Below are 21,169 nucleotides of genomic sequence, written 5' to 3' on the forward strand. Positions count from 1 at the left end.
CAAATTTTTGTCTTGGCTTGTCCTACTTGGTTTCAGTTTTTGGCCAGGGAGTCATACCTCTTCCCTAGGTGACTCTCAGTAAAACTCACCATTTTAGGGTAGTATGTTGTGGAATTTTCTGTCCTCTAGCATGGTAGATTCTTATTTTAATGGCTGCCAATGAATCATGCATCTGGTACTCACTCCCTTATGTATCGCCTTCCCACACTGACTCTGGCCTTGGCCATGTGACATGCTCTGGCCAATGAGACATCAGCAAATGTCAAGCCAGAGACTTGATATGTGCTTTTGTACTGGGGCTTGTGTTCTTGGATCACCTGTAAGAAAGTGTAAGAAAGCTAGGCCATCTTGTTGGAGAGGTTGCATGGATGAGAACTGAGACTTAGCAGCCAGCAGCTCCAGCTAATCTCCAGGCATGTGAGTGAGGCCCTCTTGGATCTTCCAGCCCTAGATAAACTACCAGATGATTGTAGCCACGTGAGAAATCATAAATGAGAAAAACCCCAGAACCACCCGGCTGAGCTCATTTGCAGAATCATGAGTAAATAAATGGTTGCTGTTTTAAGCCATTATATTTTGAGGTGATCCTTTACGTAGAAACAGAAAACTGAGACATATTGGAAATTGCTCAGAGAAGTTATGGCTAGGGTTAGGGTTATGGGTTGGTCATATCCCCTAACCACAAAGCTATGGTTTTAAGAATGTGCTCTTCAGTAAGCAAGTGTTGTTTTTGGCCACCCAGCATCCGTTCCTCCCTCGTTTGTTAAGAACACTAGGATTTTACTCAGGGAAATCAATTATTCAATTCTCACATGTGATTCCTTTGGCCACAGTGTTTAGACAGGAAGAAGTAGGTGACTTAATTCAGACAATTAAACATGTGGTCCAGGACTTGTTCAAACTCTCTTTTCATTTAGAAAGCAGACTCTGAAGTTATGAAAGATCTGAGGAAACTGGTTTGGCCCTCCTCTTTGGTAATGGAGACATACCAAATAGCCACTAGAAACATACTGAATTTTTACTGTAAAGAAGTTCCTAAAGGAAACCCTCATGTAGAGCTGGAGGGAGTGTAAATTGATGCTGTCATTCTGCTGTAATCTGGCCATAATAAGTAAAGTAAAAGCACATATACACGTTGATGCAGCAAAATATACCCCAGGGAAACTCTAATATAAGTCCAAAAGGGGACACAGATGAAGATCTTCATCAGAGCAGTTTCTGGTAGCAGAGAATGGACGCAGGTATCAAAAACTAGGAGAATGGGAGTTCCCTGGTGGCCTAGTGACTGGGATTTGGCACTGTCACTGCAGTGGCCAGGGTTCGATCCCTGGTCGGGTAACTGAGATCCTGTTAGCTGCACAGGGAGGCCAAAAAAAAAAAAAAAAAAAAGAAACTGGAGGAGTGAACAAGTAAAATATGGTAGAATACTATGCGGTATTCAAAAGTAATGATGTAGGCCAGCAACATGGCAGGCTAGGAGGTCTCAACGCTTGCCTGCTCAACAAAAACAACAAAACAATAAATAAACAACTACAAACTGATGAAAATAGCTCCGAGAAAGATCTGGACTGTAATGAAGAAGCAGTAGAAACTCTACAGGGCTCAAAAATGGAGGATGGCCACATGGAAAAGAGTAGGAAGCATTTTGCCTGTGTCACCCATCCCCCAGTCCAAAGCAGCTTGGCACTGAGCGGGATCCCCTTGGAGGGATTTTACCCCAAGGGGCAAGGGAAAGCAGTAGAAACCCAGCAAGCCTCATTGCTGTGGACGTTTGCTACTGAGGACCCCACAGTCTTCACCAGCACCAAACCCAGCTAATGGAGCTGCCCAGAGTCCCCACTGCTTTGTCTTCCCCAGGGTTGAAACTGTCACTGTGGTGACATAATAAAGGCTATATATGACAAGTCCAGAACTAGCATCATGCTCAACATTGTAAAGTTAAAAAGACTTCCCCCCTAAGATCAGGAACAGCAGATGGCCACTCTCACAAGGCAAAGGCAAGGAAAAGAAATAAAAGGCATCCTTAATAGGAAAGGAAGAAGTAAAATTATCTCTGTTTTCAGATGACATGATCTTATATATAGCAAACCCTAAAGGCTCACTAAAAAACTGTTAGAACTGTACATGAATTCGGTAAAGTTGCAGGATATAAAATCAACAAACAAAAATCAGTTATGTTTCTTTACACTAACATTGAACTATCTGAAGAGAAATTAAGAAAGCAATCCCGTTTACAATGGCATCAAAAACAATAAAATACTTAGGAATAAATATAGCCAAGGAGGTGAAAGACCAGTACACTAAAAACTATGACACTGATGAAAGAAGTGGAAGAAGACACAAATAAATGGAAAAGATATCTCATGTTCTTGGATTAGAAGAATTAATGTTGTTAAGATGTCCATACTACCCAAAGCAATCTATAGATATAATGCACTGCCTATCAAAATTCCAATGGCATTTTTCACAGAAATAGAAAAAACTGTCCTAAAATTGTATGAAACCACAAAAGACCCCCAATAGCCAAAACAATCCTGAGAAGGAAGAACAAAGCTGGAGGCATAATACTTCCTGATTTCAAACTATATTAAAAAGCTATAGTAATTAAAATAGTATGGTTCTGGCATAAAAACAAGCATATAGATCAGTGGATCAGATTTAAGAACCTAGAAATAAACCCATGCATATGTGGTCAACTAATCTTTGACAAGGGCACCAAGAATGGAGAGTCTCTTCAATATATGGTGTTGGGAAAACTGGATATCCACATGCAAAAGAATGAAATTGGAACTCTATCTTATACCACTCACAAATAGTGACTTGAAATGGATTAAAGACTTAAATGTAAGACCTGAAACCATAAAACTCCTAGGAGAAAACAGGGAAAAAGCTCCTTGACATTGGTCTTGGCAATGATTCTTGGATAAGACACCAAAGCACAAGCAACAAAAGCTAAAATAAACAAGTGGAACTACATCAAATTAAAGAGCTTCTACACAGCAAAGGAAACAATCAATAAATTGAAAAGGCAACCTGTGGAATGGGAGAAAATACCTGTAAACCATATATCTGATAAGGGGTTAATATTTAAGATATATAAGAACTCATACAACTTAACAGGAAAAAGGAACTAACGAAAAAGCAAATTATCCAATTAAAAACTGGACAAAGGACCTGAATAGACATTTTTTTTTCCCAAAGAAGACATACAACTGGCCAATAGGTATATGAAAAGATGCTCAACATCACTAATCATCAGGAAATGCAAATCAAAACCACAATAAGATTATCACCTCATACCTATTAGGTTGACTCTTACCAAAAAGGTAAGAGATAACAAATGGTGAGGATGTGGAGAAAAGGGAACGCATACACTTTTTGGTGGAAATGTAAATTGGTACAGTCATTATGGAAAACAGTGTGGTGATTCCTTAAAAAATTAAAAATAGAGCTGCCATATGATCCAGCAATGCCACTTCTGGGTATATATCCAAAGGAAATAAAATCAGTATCTCAAAGAGATATCTGCATTACCATGTTCATCACAGCATTACTCACAATAGCAAAGATATGGAAGCAACCTAAATATCCTTCGATGGATGAATGAATAACAAAAATGTGATATATATGTATATGTATACGTATGTATGTATTACAATGAATATACAATGGAATATCATTCAGCCATAAAAAAAGGAAATCCTGCCATTTGCGACAACATGGATGAAAATTCAGGGCATTATGTTAAGTGAAATAAGCCAGAGAAAGAAAAATGCTATACACTGTATGGTATCACTTATACATGGTTGATTCCATAGAGAAACAGCGAATAGAATAGTGATTGCCAGGCGCTAGGAGGAGGGGGTTTGAGAAGATGCCAGTCAAAGTGTGTAAACTTTCAGTTATAAGAAGAATAAGTTCTGAGGATCAAATGTACAGTCTGGTATTGTACACTGGGAAGTTGCTGAGAGTAGATTTTAAGCATTCTCACCACACACACACACATACACACACAAATGAGTTACCTCTATGAGGTGATATATGTGCTAATCATCTTGATCTTGGTAACTACTCCACAATGTATATCACACCATCACGTTGTACATTAAATATGTATAATTATATTTGACAATTATTTGTCGATAAAGAGATGACCAGTTCTAAAAACTAAACAAAATGAAACTAATGATGTAGATTTTCCCCCTAATAGTTTTGTTAAGATCAATCCTTGACACCCTCTGTGAAAATAAGAAGTAACATAATACAGTTTCTGTATTAGAATAACACATGTATGCACAAGACACACTCTTTTTTAAGAATATAGACTTATCCACAGCATGTATTAAACACGTAAAGAGGATCTTATAGAGTGAAAGGTATATGAAGGGAGCAATGAAGAGGAGAACTTAAAATAAGACAAGAACCGTACAGATTGATCATGGATGTGCCAAGAATTGAGGATATAGTTAATTAAAACAGTTGTACCTGAGGTTAAACAAAAACCCCAAAATGATTCACTAGAACATGAATGACTTGCAATTTGAGACAATTTGTACACTTATATACACTTGAATATGACAGTTTGCTCAAGTGGAAAGTCATTTCCATATCTCACCTCCAGACTTCCAAAAGTCTGCAAAGCAACAGGGTTTATGTTAAAATAATTCTTACTATTTTCCCCAGGCAGTTAGTAAAGGGAAAAAGAACATAAAGGCTGAAAAGGGAATATTTTTGGGGGAAGAATGAAGAGAAAAGGAGAGCATTTAATGTAGAGGAATTACCAACAATTGAAAAGTAACAATGTTAGCTTGATGAAACAGTTTTCTCCACTAATGTCAGGGCGAAATTTGATGTCACAACATGATCACCAAAAATACGAGAGGGCAAATGTCAAGAATTTTCCTGATGTTTTCCTCATGGCATTCTATTCTATTTTAGTCTCATGCATCAGCTTTCCAAGATTTAATACCTCTTGGAATGTACTTGCTGGAAAGAAATAAAAAACTATATCTCACAACATTGTACATGGTGGTAACACAGATTTTCCTCATAATCTTTAATTCCTGTTCACAGCGTTACAAAAGATAGTGTACTGATTTTTTTTTTTTTTTTTTTAGAATACTGCATTTTTCTCTTAGCGAGGAAATAATCAAGAATTAGGTATGGGTGATGAGGTGCTGGTATGTCAATGTGTTAAGCTCTCTTGAAGTTAGTATTTAGGATCTTTGGCTTCTGATACTGTTTGCATAATCATAACTCCAACATGATATCTGAATATTTAAAAAGTTATTTTAGAAGTTATGTATATGAATATATATGAGCTAATTTCTCTTTGAATTATCTTTTTTCCCTTCACTGCTTTATTATTTCGCTTCTAAATTCTGTTTTATAGGAAACTTGCATTTTTTGGATTTATCATTGGTGAAATGAAATTTCAAATGCCTACTACATCATTTTTTAAAAATTAATTAATTAATTATTTAATTTTATTGCATTATTTATTTATTTAGTTATTTAATTTATTTATTTTTATATTTATTTTTGGCTGTGTTGGGTCTTCGTTTCTGTGTGAGGGCTTTCTCTAGTTGCGGCAAGTGGGGGTCACTCTTCATCGCGGTGCGCGGGCCTCTATTGTTGTGGAGCAACAAGACTATCGCGGCCTGTCTTGTTGCGGAGCACGGGCTCCAGACGCGCAGGCTCAGTAGTTGTGGCTCACGGGCCCAGTTGCCCCGCGGCATGTGGGATATTCCCAGACCAGGGCTCGAACCCGTGTCCCCTGCATTGGCAGGTGGATTCTCAACCACTGTGCCATCAGGGAAGCCCTACATCATTCTTGAAGGAGAGAATGCAGGATTAAAGAAAAGAAAAATATCCCAGCCCTCATGGAGTTTACATTCTAGTGGATTAATGCTGATTAATTTGGAGTATAAACTGCTCAATATTGTGATGTAATAACATCAGGAAAATGAATTTTATAAGATTTTTACAAAATGTTATGTTTATAAGATGAAATTTGATATATTTTTGTCCTGACAATGTTTCTCTTAAACTTTGCACATTTGACTATTATAACATGATTGACTATCACATAGATTCAAATATAACTTGGGTCAAATCATATCCCCAAATAAAACAAGTGAATGTCTGATGCAATAGGTTTAAGCTATAGAACACCATTGTCCTTGACACACTGTAGATGTCTAAAAAGGTTTTTTGAATTGGACAAGAGCATTAAGCCCTGGGTCTGACCATTTTACAGCCTGGGTTTTAATACATTAGGACATTCTACTCTTTTCTCATTACTTATGATAATATCCATGATCTAGAAATTAAATACATTCCTTCCAGTACCATCCTCTTTGTGCTTCTATACAGTTTGCATTTGCTCCCCTTTATATTGAAGGTCTGGCCCCTTGCAGGCATCAGCCACTTCTATTTCTTCCATTTTTAAAATTGCTCTCTGATTTACCCCATCTCCCCTTGCTCCCTTTAGCCTGAGTTTCTGGAGGAGCCTTAAAGCTGTGAAGGGCAGTGGTGGGCATGAGCTCTTGCTCTCTTTGCCCCACTATGCAGAGGAAAGAACACTGAACAAGCTCCTGCCTCAAGCTTATCAGGAAATATCTGAGTCTGGGAATCCAGGGCCAATATCAAAGTGATTGACAAAACGTTTCCTCCAAAAAAGCCACTGTTAAAGTTAAAAAAGAAGGCTTATTAAATAAAGTCTTTTGCGATCAGGCAATAGATAATTCCAAACAAGGTACGCATAAACCATCTTGGTTTTGGGTTTTAAATTCATTCATTCACTCATTCCATAATGAATTTATGGAACATTGATCGAACACTTACTTGGTATAGTACTCTTCACCAGGCATTGAAGGGAATGTAATAGCAAGAGCTGCCATTTATTAATTTCCTACTGTATACGACGCCCTGTGCGTCTATCAATATTTTTTGTTTTTAAATTTATTTATTTATTATTTATGGGTGTGTTGGGTCTTCGTTTCTGTGCGAGGGCTTTCTCTAGTTGCGGCAAGTGGGGGCCACTCTTCATCGCGGTGTGCGGGCCTCTCACTATCGCGGCCTCTCTTGTTGCGGAGCACAGGCTCCAGACGCTCAGGCTCAGTAGCTGTGGCTCACGGGCCCAGTTGCTCCGCGGCATGTGGGATCTTCCCAGACCAGGGCTCGAACCCATGTCCCCTGCATTGGCAGGTAGATTCTCAACCACTGCGCCACCAGGGAAGCCAATATTTTTTTTTTCTCTTACTTCTACAGCACCAGGGCAAGACCATTATCTCCATGTTAGAAGGAGAAAACTGAGGGAAACGAGGAAACTGAAGGGCAAATAGGTGAGGAGATAATCTCGGGACATGTTGTGAGGCTTCCAAATGCGTGCTGTTCCCGCAGGACACTGCTCTGAGGACTTGATCCCTATCCAGACTGCTTCCTCGTAAATGGAAATAAAATTGAGTGTGATCACGACCCCGAGGGATGCTGTGGGAACTCAGATGGGAGAGGTGACTGTTGTTGAGGCTTGCAACTGTTAGTAAAACCTTAAGAAAAAAAGTAGGAGAGTAGGATGCAATGGCTGTGCCTTTTGCCCTGAGAAAAATTCTCTAAAATTCCATTTTATATTTTTACATACCTTCTTAAGTCCTTTTTGGAATAATGCCATGTACAACTAAATAAACCAATTAAATGGAGTCAGAATTGTTATGGATAGAGTTGAGGCACATACACTTGTTTTTGTGAATCTAATGATTTATATTAAATGACTTGTCTATAAATCAACGGCGAGAATTCTTGATGTAGCTTGCAAATCCTAGAAAACCTCATGCCAGCAACTCAGGTTAAATCACAGATGAGTTCTACATTTCTCAGAAGTGTTTCTAATGTCATTTTATCTCAGAACATCTCCAAAGAAATGAAGAGAGATTGCGGTTGATGGAAACCTAGGAGGACAGTAATACAGAAACAAATCTGATCATAAGGAGATAAATCTGCTAGAGCTGCATTTTCAAAAGAATCCCTCGAGGCCACATTTAACTGCATTTTCTGATGAAATTAAATCATAAGTTTAAATAGAAAAAATATGTAATTGCTTTTACTTACAGTGCTGGCAAAAAATTGTAGATTTGTATAAAAGAAGAAAAGGATCAATTAACAGAGTCCCTGCTAAGGAAAGCTAAAACCTAGAGGCAAGGTTTCAATTTAATTTTTTGCCCTTTATTGATTTTCCTTCCATGTCCTGAATGGATGGTTCCCTCTAAAAGATCAACTATATGTTAAAAACAAAATCTCAACACTTATTGAATTACAGAAATGTTCTTGAATTATGTGTAATATTCTTTCATCTTTTCTGCCTCTAGGGGGAAGTGTGTTTTCAACAATTCTGTCCCCAGAGGACACTTTCTCTGTGGGCTACAGGCTTCATAGGGTTATTCTTCAATATGACTTCAGGGCTGGCTTAACAAGGGAGAGGAGATACTCTTTGAAAGGCACTTTAGAGATTGCTGCCTGGATTCTGAGGGAGATCATACAGACCGTGACAGTTGGTGGAGAAAACTTCCTTCTGATGGCATTTCTAACACATTTCAAAGAATCACCGGTTGAGGTTCCCTAAAGAATGTTGTCTTCCCTGGTGGCAAAGGAATGCCATAGAGACATGATTTCATTTCACAGATGGAAAGCAAACAGTTGAATACTTTATAGAAAACTTGCCACTTGATTTTAGTAACAAAGTTAAAAAATATGATTTGTGGATATTGATGAGAGTTCTAAATCCTATAAAAAGTCCTTTATTGATATTTTCTGTAATATCACATTTAGGGCTAACATTGCTTTTTATTTGGCTAATTTTATTTTATTTTGCAGCATTTCCCTGTAACTTTCTTTTGTTTTCATTCAGTAATTGTAGCCAGAAAGAATGCACTCGGTGAAAAGGTTAGCAATCTTTTGAATGTTAAAAAAAGTGCTTCTTTTTTTCCCCATTTCAAGTTTTACAGAATTGAAGGGAACAATATTGAAAAGTTGAGTCCAAGGGATGAGTTATTTCTATTTTTTCTTTTTTCCTACCTTCTTGATTTGATTCATCTTTGTGATTACGATGCTGCAAAAGTTATACTATAATCTATTAGTAATTGTGTTACTATGCTGCATATTTTCAAAACAGCTTCATATAAAATCAAAGTTTGATATAAAGCATGTTACTCCTTAATGAAATTTAACTTTGTTCCCAACACTCTTTTACATGGTGTAATAAATATTTATTTCTAATCCAATCCCATTTAAAAATATTCTCTGGGGATGAAGAGGTATTTAAGTATGCCATTTATATTCTCTGGCCTAGATTCTTCACGTAGAGAGTGAAGGGGCTCAGGCTAGGTGACTTCTAAAATTTTTCCAGCCCTAAGATTGGAGAACTTCATGATATTCATGATACGCACACTTTCAGCTGCCTGGGAAAATCTAATTTGATGGAAAGTGAATAAACTGGTAATGTTAAATCCATATACATATATTACTTGGCAGGTCTTCCTATAATCTTGTGGCTATTTTCATTTGAAAAACTTTCTTCAAAAATCTTAATTTCTATAAAATGATGTCATGGGGATGTAATGTACAGCATGGTGACTAGAGCTAATAATACAGTATTGCATATCTGAAAGTGGCTAAGAGCAGATCTTAAAGTTCTCATCACAAGAAAAAAAGTTTTTATAATTCTATGGTGACAAATGTCAACTAGACTTGCGGTGGTGATCATTTCACAGTATAAACAAATATCAAATCATTGTGTTATATCCCTGAGACTAACATAATGTCATATGTCAATTATACCTCCATAAAAAAATCCTGCTCAATGGAACAATGTAAGGGGTGCTTTGAGCATCAGCAAGAGAGGTAACACTGGCTTTTCTGGTTCTGCTGCCTAGTTTGGGGGCTCTCCCTAACACGGTTTGTCAGTGCTCTTGAATGACAAACTGGAAGTTGAGAGCTCTGATCCAAAGGCCACTGAGAGGCTGCGATACTCGCCCTAACATAAATGCACTGACTACCCTGCCCGTGACCCTTGGCGCGAACGGGCAGCGCCTGTTAGGGGAGAGGCGTTCACACCCGGTGCCACTGAAACCCCAGCCTTTCCGACTAAGCCCACGTTACACAGTGTGCGGAATCATATCGCCGTTGGCCAGTGTTCCCCAGACACGGGGCATAGCGAGCAGTAATAGTAAACCTTGGTTCCTTCACGTCTCCTGGCAACCAGTTTCGAAATCCATTAAGACCCTTGGAATTCGGGATTTAGCTTGTTTCTCTCTCTCTCTCTTTTCCCTCCCTCCCTCCCTCCTTCCCTCCCTCCCTCCCTCCTTCCTAGGAGTTAAGGGGGGGTTTCATCGCTGTGAAGCTCTAAATCTCAATTTCCAGTATGTGAGGACTACCCTTTGTGTGGAATTAAATTGTATACAGATGCCTCGTTTGCTACTGGTTAGCAGCTGTAATAAAATAAATGAAAGTTTTCGCAGGAGTAAGAAGGTCCTACTTGAAGATTCAGGGATCACAGTGCATAATCTGAACTCTAAATGCCCCGGAGGATGAGACGTTACTCATAATTACATTTACGGTGCCAGAAAGAGCGATAAGGAGGGTGCTGTTAAAGGTGACGAGCGCTGATGCCTGAAATTGCCACATCTCCGGAAACCCCAATTTGCCTTTTTATCGTCACAAATGAGAGCGACTGCTCTTTGAGGCCTCGGCGTTAAACAAAGAAAAATAAAACAAAGACCAAAAAGCAAACTCAGCGCCTGGGGTGGTGGCATCGGGGTTACAAGTCGGTTACAAGTTTCTGCCGAAAGAGGGCGTTGGTCTAAGACTAATAGAAATTTGTGGACACGGACGCCCAAATGAAAGACCATTTTAAAACATTCTCAATTTATTTTAATTTGTGGGACTTCAGTGTCAGAATTCACCCGTCCAGTGTAGTACGTTCCCACTGCAAATGACCTCGGTATGTTACCACGTTCAGAGGGTCAAGCTCCATTCGGACCTGCCCTGCAGCGCGGCGGACTCCGGCGAGGCTCCTCTGGCCACGGACTTCTCCACGGCCGTTTCCACTCTCGTCTCCACCGCTCCTGTGCCTGTGACAAGTGGCAAGACTGGGTCTTGGATGCAGGACCTTCCTCGGCATTACCGAAGCCGGAGCACAGGGTCTCGCGCTGCCCCTAGGAGAAGCGGTGGGATTTCCGAGCGCACGAATTGGAGCGGAGGACGCGCCTCCACCCGGGGGACCCTCGGGGTAAAGCTTTAGGGAGAAGGTCTCTTTATTTAATTACCTGGCTTAGCAAGTAAAGCCCAGAGGACGCCTTGGAGATGCTTTTCAAGCTTTCTGCCACCTTCAGAAGAACTGCTCTCTCGCCTTTGGAAGCAACAAGTTTAGCTTTTCTGCTCGCAGCGCGCCGGCGGAGGTGTCCGTGCGCGGGGACACTGGATGCCCGGCAGCACTGCGACTCTGGCGCGAACTCGCGCGGCTCAGGGGGAGGAGGCCGGCGGGGGTGGGGAGCGCGGGAAGGAGGGATAGCGGGGACGTCCGGGCTAGCTGGGCGTTCCAGGTCCGCGACCGACCCGTCTGCCCCGGGACCTTGGTCCCTGTTCCCTGACCTTGCGCCAAGGGACCGGGAAGGTCGAGTGCACGCCCCGAGTGGGCGCGTCAGGAGGGAATGTGGCTGGAGTGAGAAAGAGGTGAGAGTCAGCGGGACCTAGGGTGGTTTGTTGTTTTTCTTTTTTGCAACGAAACCACCAATTTCCAGGGCCACCCCCTTCCTTTAATCCTGTTGTTTTTTGCACGGCGTGGTGTGTGTGTGTGTGTGTGTGTGTGTCTGCGCGCGTTTCTTTACTTTCAAACATATTTCCATTTTTAAAGCCCGGAACTGGAAAGAGAGCTGCCGCTTGCGGGGCCAGGGAGAGGCGGGGACCCCGCTACACCCAGGTGGCGGTGTAGCGCGTTGGGGGCTCCCGCCGGTACAGAAGTGAGCGACTGTGGCTTTAAGGAAAAGGCCCAGGTCTGGCGGGGAGCGGGAGTTAGGGACAGGGGAGGGGTGGGAAGAGTAGGGGTGCGGGGAGGAGTCCTGATGTAAGAATGTTAATGAGAGGCTCCCCTAGCCCAGCCGCCAGCCCCCCCCCCACCCTCCCCACCCGCTGGAAATACAAGCCGGGCCTCGGCGCGCCTTGTGTGGTAACACGCTCCGCCGCTGCCACGCTATTTAAACGCGGGTTATGGATCCAGGAACCGGCGCGAATCAATGAGATCAAACGCGAGGGAGATGCACCGTCAATTACAAGCACTTGGACAAGTCTAACTTTTTCTTCTTTTACAAATACGCTTTCAAAAGCAACCTTAGCAATGCCCAAATAAGAAGCCACCTCTAAGCAAAATCGTATATATAAAGGGAGGGCGAATATATATATTTATAAAAAGTATATATATAAATATATTACAGGCGTACAGGTTTACACCCGGTGAACTTTTTCTTTTTCTTTTTCTTTTTTTCAAACGAGTGGCATTGCAAAGGAGGACTCTTCCTCTCTATCTTTTGGCGAGTTAGTGAAGGGGGTATTCTGTTTTCTTAGAGCGCCCAAGGGGGCGCAGGGACCTCGGAGAGAAGAGTGGGGAGGAAAGAGGAAGGGTCGGTGGGGGGCAGAGGGCGAGTCCGCAGCGAGGGCTGGCGCTTTCCTGCGGCACGATGCCGTCCCTGCTGGTGCTCACTTTCTCCGCGTGCGTCCTGCTCGGTTGGGCGTTGCTGGCCGGCTGCACGGGTGGCGGTGTCGGCGGGGGCGCGGGCCCGGGCGGCGGGCGCCGGGAGAGAGAGGCGCTGCCGCCGCAGAAGATCGAGGTGCTGGTGCTGTTGCCCCAGGACGACTCGTACCTGTTCTCCCTGGCTCGGGTGCGGCCGGCCATCGAATACGCGCTGCGCAGCGTGGAGGGCAACGGGACCCGGCGGCGGCTTCTGCCACCCGGCACTCGCTTCCAGGTGGCCTACGAAGACTCGGACTGCGGCAACCGCGCACTCTTCAGTCTGGTGGACCGCGTGGCGGCGGCGCGGGGCGCCAAGCCCGACCTCATCCTGGGGCCTGTGTGCGAGTACGCGGCGGCGCCGGTGGCCCGGCTAGCGTCGCACTGGGACCTACCCATGCTGTCGGCCGGGGCACTGGCAGCCGGCTTCCGGCATAAGGACACGGAGTACTCGCACCTCACGCGCGTGGCGCCCGCGTACGCCAAGATGGGCGAGATGATGCTCGCCCTGTTCCGCCACCACCAGTGGAGCCGCGCCGTGCTGGTCTACAGCGACGACAAGCTGGAGCGGAACTGCTACTTCACCCTCGAGGGGGTCCATGAGGTCTTCCAGGAGGAAGGCTTGCACACGTCCGCCTACAATTTTGATGAGACCAAAGACTTGGATGTGGACGACATCGTGCGCTACATCCAGGCCAGTGAGCGAGGTGAGCGGGAGTGCGCCTCGGGCCCCAGGCCCTAACCCAACCGCTCTCCGCGGCTCTCCCTACACGCCCGTCCGCTCCTCTGGGGACCCCACTACCCGCTGCGGCACTGAGGACCCGGGGAGGGCGCGTGCGCTTGGACTCGCCGGGCTGTGCGCTGGCTGGCTGCGAAGACCTTTGACCATCACTCACGGCTGTGGTGGGGTGTACGTAGAGCGTCCCGGGGAGGTGGTGGAGCCTGGGGGAGGGGCATGTGAGCCCGCAACTCGCTAGTGCTCTGGTCCAACAGGTGCTGTCAAACCTCCTGGGGTCTTTCTTTCTCGCTTCCCTGGCTCCGGCGCCGGGCTTGTGGTTAGGGGCTCACTACGGGTGCCCTTCTCCAACCAGGGTCTGAAAGCTCGACGAGGCCGAAAGAACTTGTTACCCGGCCTTTGCCGACGTGCGCCCCCTCCGAGTGCGGAAGCGTACGCTCTACAGCCCACGCTCCGCCTCACGGGCCGCTCCGGTCTCCGGGTTTCCCGGCTGCTCCTTGCACAGATCCCAGCTTTCTTTTAAAGGCTCATTGTATCGCCCTTCTCATTCCTTCCATGGCCCCTCCAGCCCTTTATGAACGGGCTTCTGTGGTTTCCATCAAAAATGCCTCGCAGTGTCTGGACTCTGGCGACACTCACTGCCCCCGGCGCGTTCGGCATCGCGGTCTAAAGCGCCGGCAGCCAGGCTTTGTTAGAGCGCGCGCGCTGGAGAAGCGGGCGCTGAACCTCCTTTCCACGTCCCCCCCGCCCCCGCCCCCTTGTAGTTTTCTCCTTGGGTCTTTGGGGGTTTGAATAACCACCCAACTGGCCAAAGAGCTCAAGGTTGAGGATAGTGTCTATGGCTACAGGGAATGGGAGGAGAAGCGGCTGGTCACGGATACATAATCGCGGACCCCCCCCCCCCCCCCCCAGTGCGGCTGGCTCATTGTACTGCAGAGTAGACCTGCGGGATGGCGGGCGGAGATCCCAGCATAGCGCAGCTCCCTCCTTACCGATGTCAGGTTTGGGGTGCATAACGCTCAGGGAATCCTGCCTGCTCCCGCTCGGCGCGCACGCGCCTCGATTGTCAGTGGGGTGCAACCCCAGCAAAGCTCCCCACTACCCCACGCGGGGAGACGGAAGGGGAGAGGGGCCGAGCCGGGCGCGGGGCTAGCCCGCGACTTGGCAGGGCTGGGCACCTGGGCGCTGGCCGTGGGAGACAGCGCAAGCGGAGGCAGGGGGCCTCAGGAACAGGTGAGAGTGGGTAAAGGTTCCAAAGAGGATGGCGCTGCGGTCATCCCCCTTCCCAGTTTGACTACTTCGGACTCGGCGTGAACGCACTCTTTAGAGCGAAGCGGCGGGAAGTGTTGAGAGTGGGGATGCACGGCCAAGTTTTGAGCGTTCGAACTCCAGGCTGTCTGCGCCGAGTTCCTGCCAGCCAAGCAGGCAGGGCGCCGGCTTTGCTGATTATGAAAAAGGGCACTTGTATACAATGGCTGCGGATTCGCCACGCCAGGCTGAGAAAGCCACATCTACTCTCCCACACCCAGTCCCCAGGTTACTGCAGACCCCTGCAGACCTCGGGCTGCTCTAGCCCCCGAACCTGATTATTCAGCTCTCACTCTCGAGGGCCTGGAGCGAGGAGTTGGAGACTTCCCAGCTTGGGCTGGGGATGGGGGTGTGTCCCCGGGAAGCTGGGCTGGTCCTTGCTATTTAACTGAGCACGTTATTCACTCAGTCAGTCTCTTCCCCCTACGGGCGAGATCCGCGGTCTCCCAATGCGTCCGAGATGCTACTGCCCTGAAGGTCTCAATGCCGGCGGTGACCTCCTCGCACGTGGCCTGGGATTCGTGGCCGAGGTCAGCCCAGAAGAGGGCAGATCGAGGCCACCGGGGGCCCCTCAGCCTCGCAAGGGTGTGGCTGAGCCAGAGGGTAGGGAGGGCGTCAGGGCCCTAGGGGGCTTCAAAGAGCTTGGGCTACAGTCTTGCTGCTGATTATTTTTTAATTCCGAAAGCCTCGTAGGTGTTCCCAAGCCTCTTTACTTTTTTTTTTTTTCTCCAAGTTTGAATCTAGTGGTGAAAGTTTGCTTGACTGACCGGTATGTTTTACAGGTGATAAGGTTACCATTCTTACTCTAAAATACATTTCCAACAGTGACTTGGCAGTTGTTCAGAAATGTAAAACAAAATAATATCTCCCCTAAGCCCTCCTCCCTCCCCTGAAATTCCCTACTCTCAGGAGAGAAAGCTGCTTGATAACAAAGCTCTCTCTGGGGGTCTTTTAGTTTTACTAATCACCTTTGTTTCACCATAAGTGGTTAATGGGTTAAATAGGGGTCCAGTACAAGGATTTAATGGAGTTTGAATTTTCAGAGTTCTTGGCCTGGCTGAGGCATTCACTGGGGAGGGAGTTTGGGCTGCTATAAACCTCTGTGCCTCAGGCTTCTCAGGTAAAGTGGGGGGGTGCTGGGAGGAGTAAATGAGCTATCTTACAGGAATGCCCTGAAGCCCTGCAGATGCCTACTGAGTGCTCAATAAAACTAGGTTTTATTATAGTCGTTATAATTATTTTATATGTATGGTGATAATCTCCTTTACCAGAAGGCGAGACCATGTCAAGCGTGAGAAGCAGACCCTCTGGATCTGGCGGCTGCACTCAGCTGCTGCAGGGCCTGCCCAAGTCACTTACTTTCTCAGAGGCTGAATTTCCTCCTCTGTGAAACTGAGGTGGGATGACAATCAGGCCTCTTCAGACTGGTATTTGGTGGTTCTGATTTCTGCTCACTCAAGTGTAAAATGGAACTGACTCTATTTTTGTCTTTGAAAATTCCATATTAAATATCATAGACCTAGAGAGTCTCCCCCCCTCCTTTGAAGATAATGCTTTTAGCACCTTTTCGGACTTAAGTTCATCTTTAAAACCAGATCACAAAAGTTTTAATCTCTCTTTTTCTAAAAAAATAATTAATTAATTAATTTTTTGGCTGCGTTGGGTCTTCGTTGCTGTGTGCAGGCTTTCTCTAGTTGCAGGAGCAGGGGCTACTCTTTGTTGTGGTGCACAGGCTCTAGGCACACAGGCTTCAGTAGTTGTGGCACAGGGACTCTAGAGTGCAGGCTCAGTAGTTGTGGCGCACGGGCTTAGTTGCTCCACGGCATGTGGGATCTTCCCGGACCAGGGCTTGAACCCATGTGCCCTGCATTGGCAGGCGGATTCTTAACCACTGCGCCACCAGGGAAGTCTCAAAAGTTTTAATCTCTTAAAGGGTAAAACTGATAATGCCACCATCTCTAATAATAATATGACTAAAATTTCATTTGGCTATGTGTGTGCTATAGAATGAAAAACTGAGGGGTATTATTTATTCTTCTTAGGGATTTACTATCAAAATCAATAATTAACATTTTTTCTCTCATGTTTTTAGCTAACATATATCACTAAAATACACACACCTGAGCATATATTATTTTTAAAAAGTCAACTACTACCCTCAATATTCTATACTCAATGATAAATTTATTTTTAAAAAGGGAAGTTTAAAAATAAATATTTTTTTAAGCAATAAAAGCCAGCAGTTGTTTTGTTGATACATCTCATAAGATGCAGAGCTAGAAGTGTGTGCACACAACATTTTTGTATGAAGAAGTGTAGTTTTATCTTTTTAGTTATTAATATGTCATTATTCTTGGCCTGCATAACAACTGTAGTGATAACAGTATTTAATCAGTAGAAGAGTCATTTATTTTTAGAATTAGGCTGGGGTAAATGACAGAGAGGTTGATCAGAGTTTTTAAGCAAAGAACCCATGATAAATGTAAAATAACTAATTCACAGCAGGGGGTAAAAGAAGCATTGCAGGCTGCAGTGTAGAAATTCTGAAAGTCTTTGGAGTAGATGGAACTTTGTGAACAAAAAAAATAAAGGTGCAGTCTCTATTTTGCAAATGAAACCTATTGCTTATGTAAAGTAAAAACAGCCAGAGAGAAATATATTTTTTAAAATAATAGATTTTATTTTTATGAAAGTTATACAGCTATGTAGTTTAAAAAGTCAGAAAACTACACAAGTCTTACTAGGAACAAGAGTTTCCTATCCCCTGCTCCCCATATCTCACCTCCCAGAGGCAACTATTTTCAACTCCTGTAGCTATGTCTGTAGGTATTTGACTTCATACCTCTAAATAACATTATTTTTTATTTTTTTCAGGTGTAGGTCTTATTTCTTGCCATCCTAGGGGAAGGTAGTGATTTAGTTTTCTTCTACTGCCTGTTAACCACACACTCAAGCTTTCCTTCCAGTCATCCTTTCAATATGATTGTGTCAGGTTTTTTTTCTGGTTAGCTCAGTATTCAGTGTCTGTATTATTATTACCTTGTAAATGCTATATGTAGTTGAGCCATATAGCTACTACAATGGTATTTCTTTATTGCCCTACTTGTTTTCCTTGGGGTTAAAAAGATAGTCTATTTTTGCTTAGTTTCCTATGAACTTATAACTAAATCATCTACCAATTCTCTATTTTAAGCCTCCTGAGTTGCTCCAGTTTGGTTATTTTCTAAGCATACCACATGGTTGCCACTCTGGATTCTTTCTTCAACATCCTCTGCAACTCTATCACCTCTCCCTTTTGAGCTAGATCCCTATGTGTTCCTCTTTCTTGGTTTATGCCCTTCTTTTGGTGGAGCACATCCTCCGGGAGCTTTCTGAGAAAGGATGGATGAGAGCTAAAGTTTGAGACCTTTCATGACTGAAATTTCTTCTTCCTACCCTTATACATAATTATAGAATTCTCGGTTGGAAATAATTTTTCCTCAAAATTTGAAGAATTGTCATTTACATTTCAGTGGTGCTATTGGAAAGCTTGATTTGATTAGGATTCTTGACCTATTGTTTGCTATTTGCTTTTTTTTTTCTGTAAATTTTTAGAATCCCCTTTTTCTCCCAGTGTTTTAACATTTCATTCTGATTGTACTTCCCTGCCCGTATTTTGCCGTATGCCCTTTAGGGTATTGAAGGGTAAGTCTCTTCCGTTCACAAACTCATGTCTTTTAGTTCTGGGAAAACTTCTTAAATTATTTCTTATATCCCCTCATTTTCTCTGTTCTCTCTTTCTACAATTTGTTTTATTTGGATATTAGGCTTTCTGATTTGGGACTCTGTTTTTCTTATCCCTTTTCTCCTATTTACCACCTGTCTTTTAAAAAAAAGTTCCTCTTACTTAGATATTTCTTTGGCTACTCCCACAGTTACTATTGAGTTTTAGTTTTAAATTTCTGCTGTCATATTTTCAGTTTGCAGCACATGGCATATCTTGTTTTGCTTCCATGGAATAACCTCTCTTTTCCCTTGTAAGTTTAGAATTAAATAGAAGATGGATGCAAGAGTCAGATGGAGAATATGAAAATGTCATTTTTATTATTGATAAAAACCTATTGGAGAACATGGGTTTAGATCTGTTGCCAAAAGGGCCTGCCTGCTATTACTTCCCCTCATAATTAGGCAGGGTCATCCACTAAATCACAGGTAGTGCTGCAGGCCCCCCTCCAGGACAGGCCCCTTACTACAGGGTGAAAGTTGCCCGTAATGTGTACTCTCTGCAAGCAGACACACCCCAAAGAGGAAGGAAGAAAGGGCTGAGTCCAGGATGCCCAGCTGTCTTTTCCAGACTCAGCAATCAGACAATTCCCTCCTTCTCCTCCCCCAGGGGAATGGGGGAGAGGGACAAATGAAGGCACATGGGGAAATGAAGATTGTCCTTCTGTCAGAGGTTGCTCCAAGTGTAAGCCTGAAAGGGGGAAAGGGTATCACCCTAACTCAGGTATGCTTCCTGGATTGTTTTGGGGTCTCTGAACTGACTTCTCTAGCCACCCCTTTGTACTTCTCTCTGCTGTTCTTAGAGTGATTGCAAGAACGTTGCAGTAGGGAGAAGCCACTTAACAGAAGACATTGTGGGAATCAGATAGTGGAGGGTAACATGGAACATCACAAGTTCTTTGGCAAGGAGGAAAAAATAGAGCAGAATGATGAAAAGTCTATCCAGAAACTTGGAATCGCATCATCATTTCCTCTTCTAGAAGTTTAACAATTTGACCAAAAAAGTTAGTACTTATATATTTAAATATATATTTAATATACTTAATATATATTTAAATATTTATATATTTAAATATACTTAAGTATAGCAGAAATTATTTTAATTGACCTCCACTTAAGCAGCTTGCAGGATTAGCTGATGCTCTCCTTTTCTCTATAAACTTTATTGGCTGTTGGTGGACGCTGGTAGCTGGTATACTTCTCCCATGTTTGCCAGCACATTTCTCATAAATCTGTTTATACCAGTTGTACTTATTATTATAAGTATGCAATTTAATTAGTTATTATGTAAACTGATGAAACATGAGTAAGAAGAGAAAGCTGTTTCAGTGAAAACTATTTTAAACCTTCCAAAAGATTGTATAGAGGCATGTTGCTAAAAATACTTGCTGTTGAATTAGGCATGAATGAAAAAGCCATAAGAGATTAGGGAACATTCTAGAAGGACTCTGCATTCTGACTGCTCAGCCAGTGTCTTTAAGTGCTTGCTCCAACTTAAACTGGGCGATAATGTGCACTAGGGGTTAGTTTTGTGGAAGAAAAACAACACCTGGCCCATGAAGATGGGAGTTAGGATTTCCTTTTCAGAGTTGGACCACATTGTCCACACAAAACAGATGAGATCTACAATAATTCCAGTCTGCTCAGATAGGCCCAGTGCTGCTCCGGGTCACTCTTTTGGTCCAAGCAGGTACTGACATTTAAAGAAAGAATGTGTCTATCACAAGGGGTTGGCCTTAAGGGTGATGGGAAGGGAGAGAAAGAGAAGGGCCAGGGCTGTAAAAATAGAAAAGAAGTGACAGAGAGGCCAGTGTTGGGCACAGCCCACCCAGGACTTGAGGAAGCCTGTGCTCCGGCCTGAGGACACAGCCTGTTCAGGCCTGGGCCAGGTGTAGCTCTTAGACGGATGCTTTGGGTTATCAAGACCTGACGCCTTTGGATGCTTGAACCCTGCAGCTGATCTCCCTGATTCTGACTTCATCCTCACTAACATCCTTCTGCTTATAATTTGGCTCCTCAATTAGCACTCCCAGGTCTCTGTCGGCACAAACATGTTTGTGACCATTTTGGTCCCCATTGAAATTAATCTTCACTTCGGATTATCTAAAAATATCTGAGTTAGGTTGTCGGGACTCTGCTCCCCCAAGCAATGACTCTACTCTTTATGTGCTGACAGAGTCAGGTTCTGTGTCTTAAGGTTTAGAGCCAGACTCTGGACTATGGTCAAGTGATCAAAAAATGACGAGTTCTGCCAGTGGAGAGTCAGCCGGAGCCTCCTGGCCCCGCCTGGCGACGCCCACCCTGGGAATCCACACTCTTCAAACTTGTCCAGCCTTAGCCCAGGCTGTTTCGTGAGACACCTTGGCTCTTTTGTCATTTAAAGGACTAGAATCAAATCGGAGCTAAAACAAGTGTCTAGGTCATAGTGAGTAATGAGGAGTTTCTTCAAAAGCTTCCTTACTGAGACATCTTGAAATTTGACTATGTATCCCAAATATATAACTATATTTCCAGGCACAAACAACACCTATTCCCACAGTTATAAATCTTTCGGAGTTTTGTATTGTTTTAAAAACTTGTTCTGC

The 21,169-nt window shown here is 43.8% G+C and overlaps 1 protein-coding gene and 1 long non-coding RNA gene across 5 annotated transcripts in view; one reads left to right on the top strand and one right to left on the bottom strand.

The window, feature by feature from the left end:
- Positions 1–10,903: 10,903 nt before the first annotated feature.
- On the bottom strand, positions 10,904–12,148 carry LOC137759223 (uncharacterized). The gene is made up of 2 exons (XR_011073061.1): positions 11,322–12,148; positions 10,904–11,210 (listed from the first exon to the last, which is right to left on the bottom strand). It is a non-coding gene; the product is annotated as an uncharacterized lncRNA (long non-coding RNA).
- A 16-nt stretch (positions 12,149–12,164) lies between these two features.
- Positions 12,165–21,169, top strand: part of NPR3 (natriuretic peptide receptor 3) — a 75,894-nt gene continuing 66,889 nt past the window's right edge. The window contains exon 1 of one of the 4 annotated variants that reach the window (XM_068535207.1): positions 12,165–13,485. In XM_068535207.1, the coding sequence (XP_068391308.1) occupies positions 12,729–13,485 (757 nt within the window). In that variant the 5' untranslated portion in view covers positions 12,165–12,728. The remainder of the gene's footprint in view (positions 13,486–21,169) is intronic. The other 3 variants (XM_068535206.1, XM_068535205.1, XM_068535204.1) reach the window with 3 other exon arrangements.

Source organism: Eschrichtius robustus, chromosome 2, assembly GCF_028021215.1.
Source record: "Eschrichtius robustus isolate mEscRob2 chromosome 2, mEscRob2.pri, whole genome shotgun sequence".
Lineage (NCBI taxonomy): Eukaryota > Metazoa > Chordata > Mammalia > Artiodactyla > Eschrichtiidae > Eschrichtius > Eschrichtius robustus.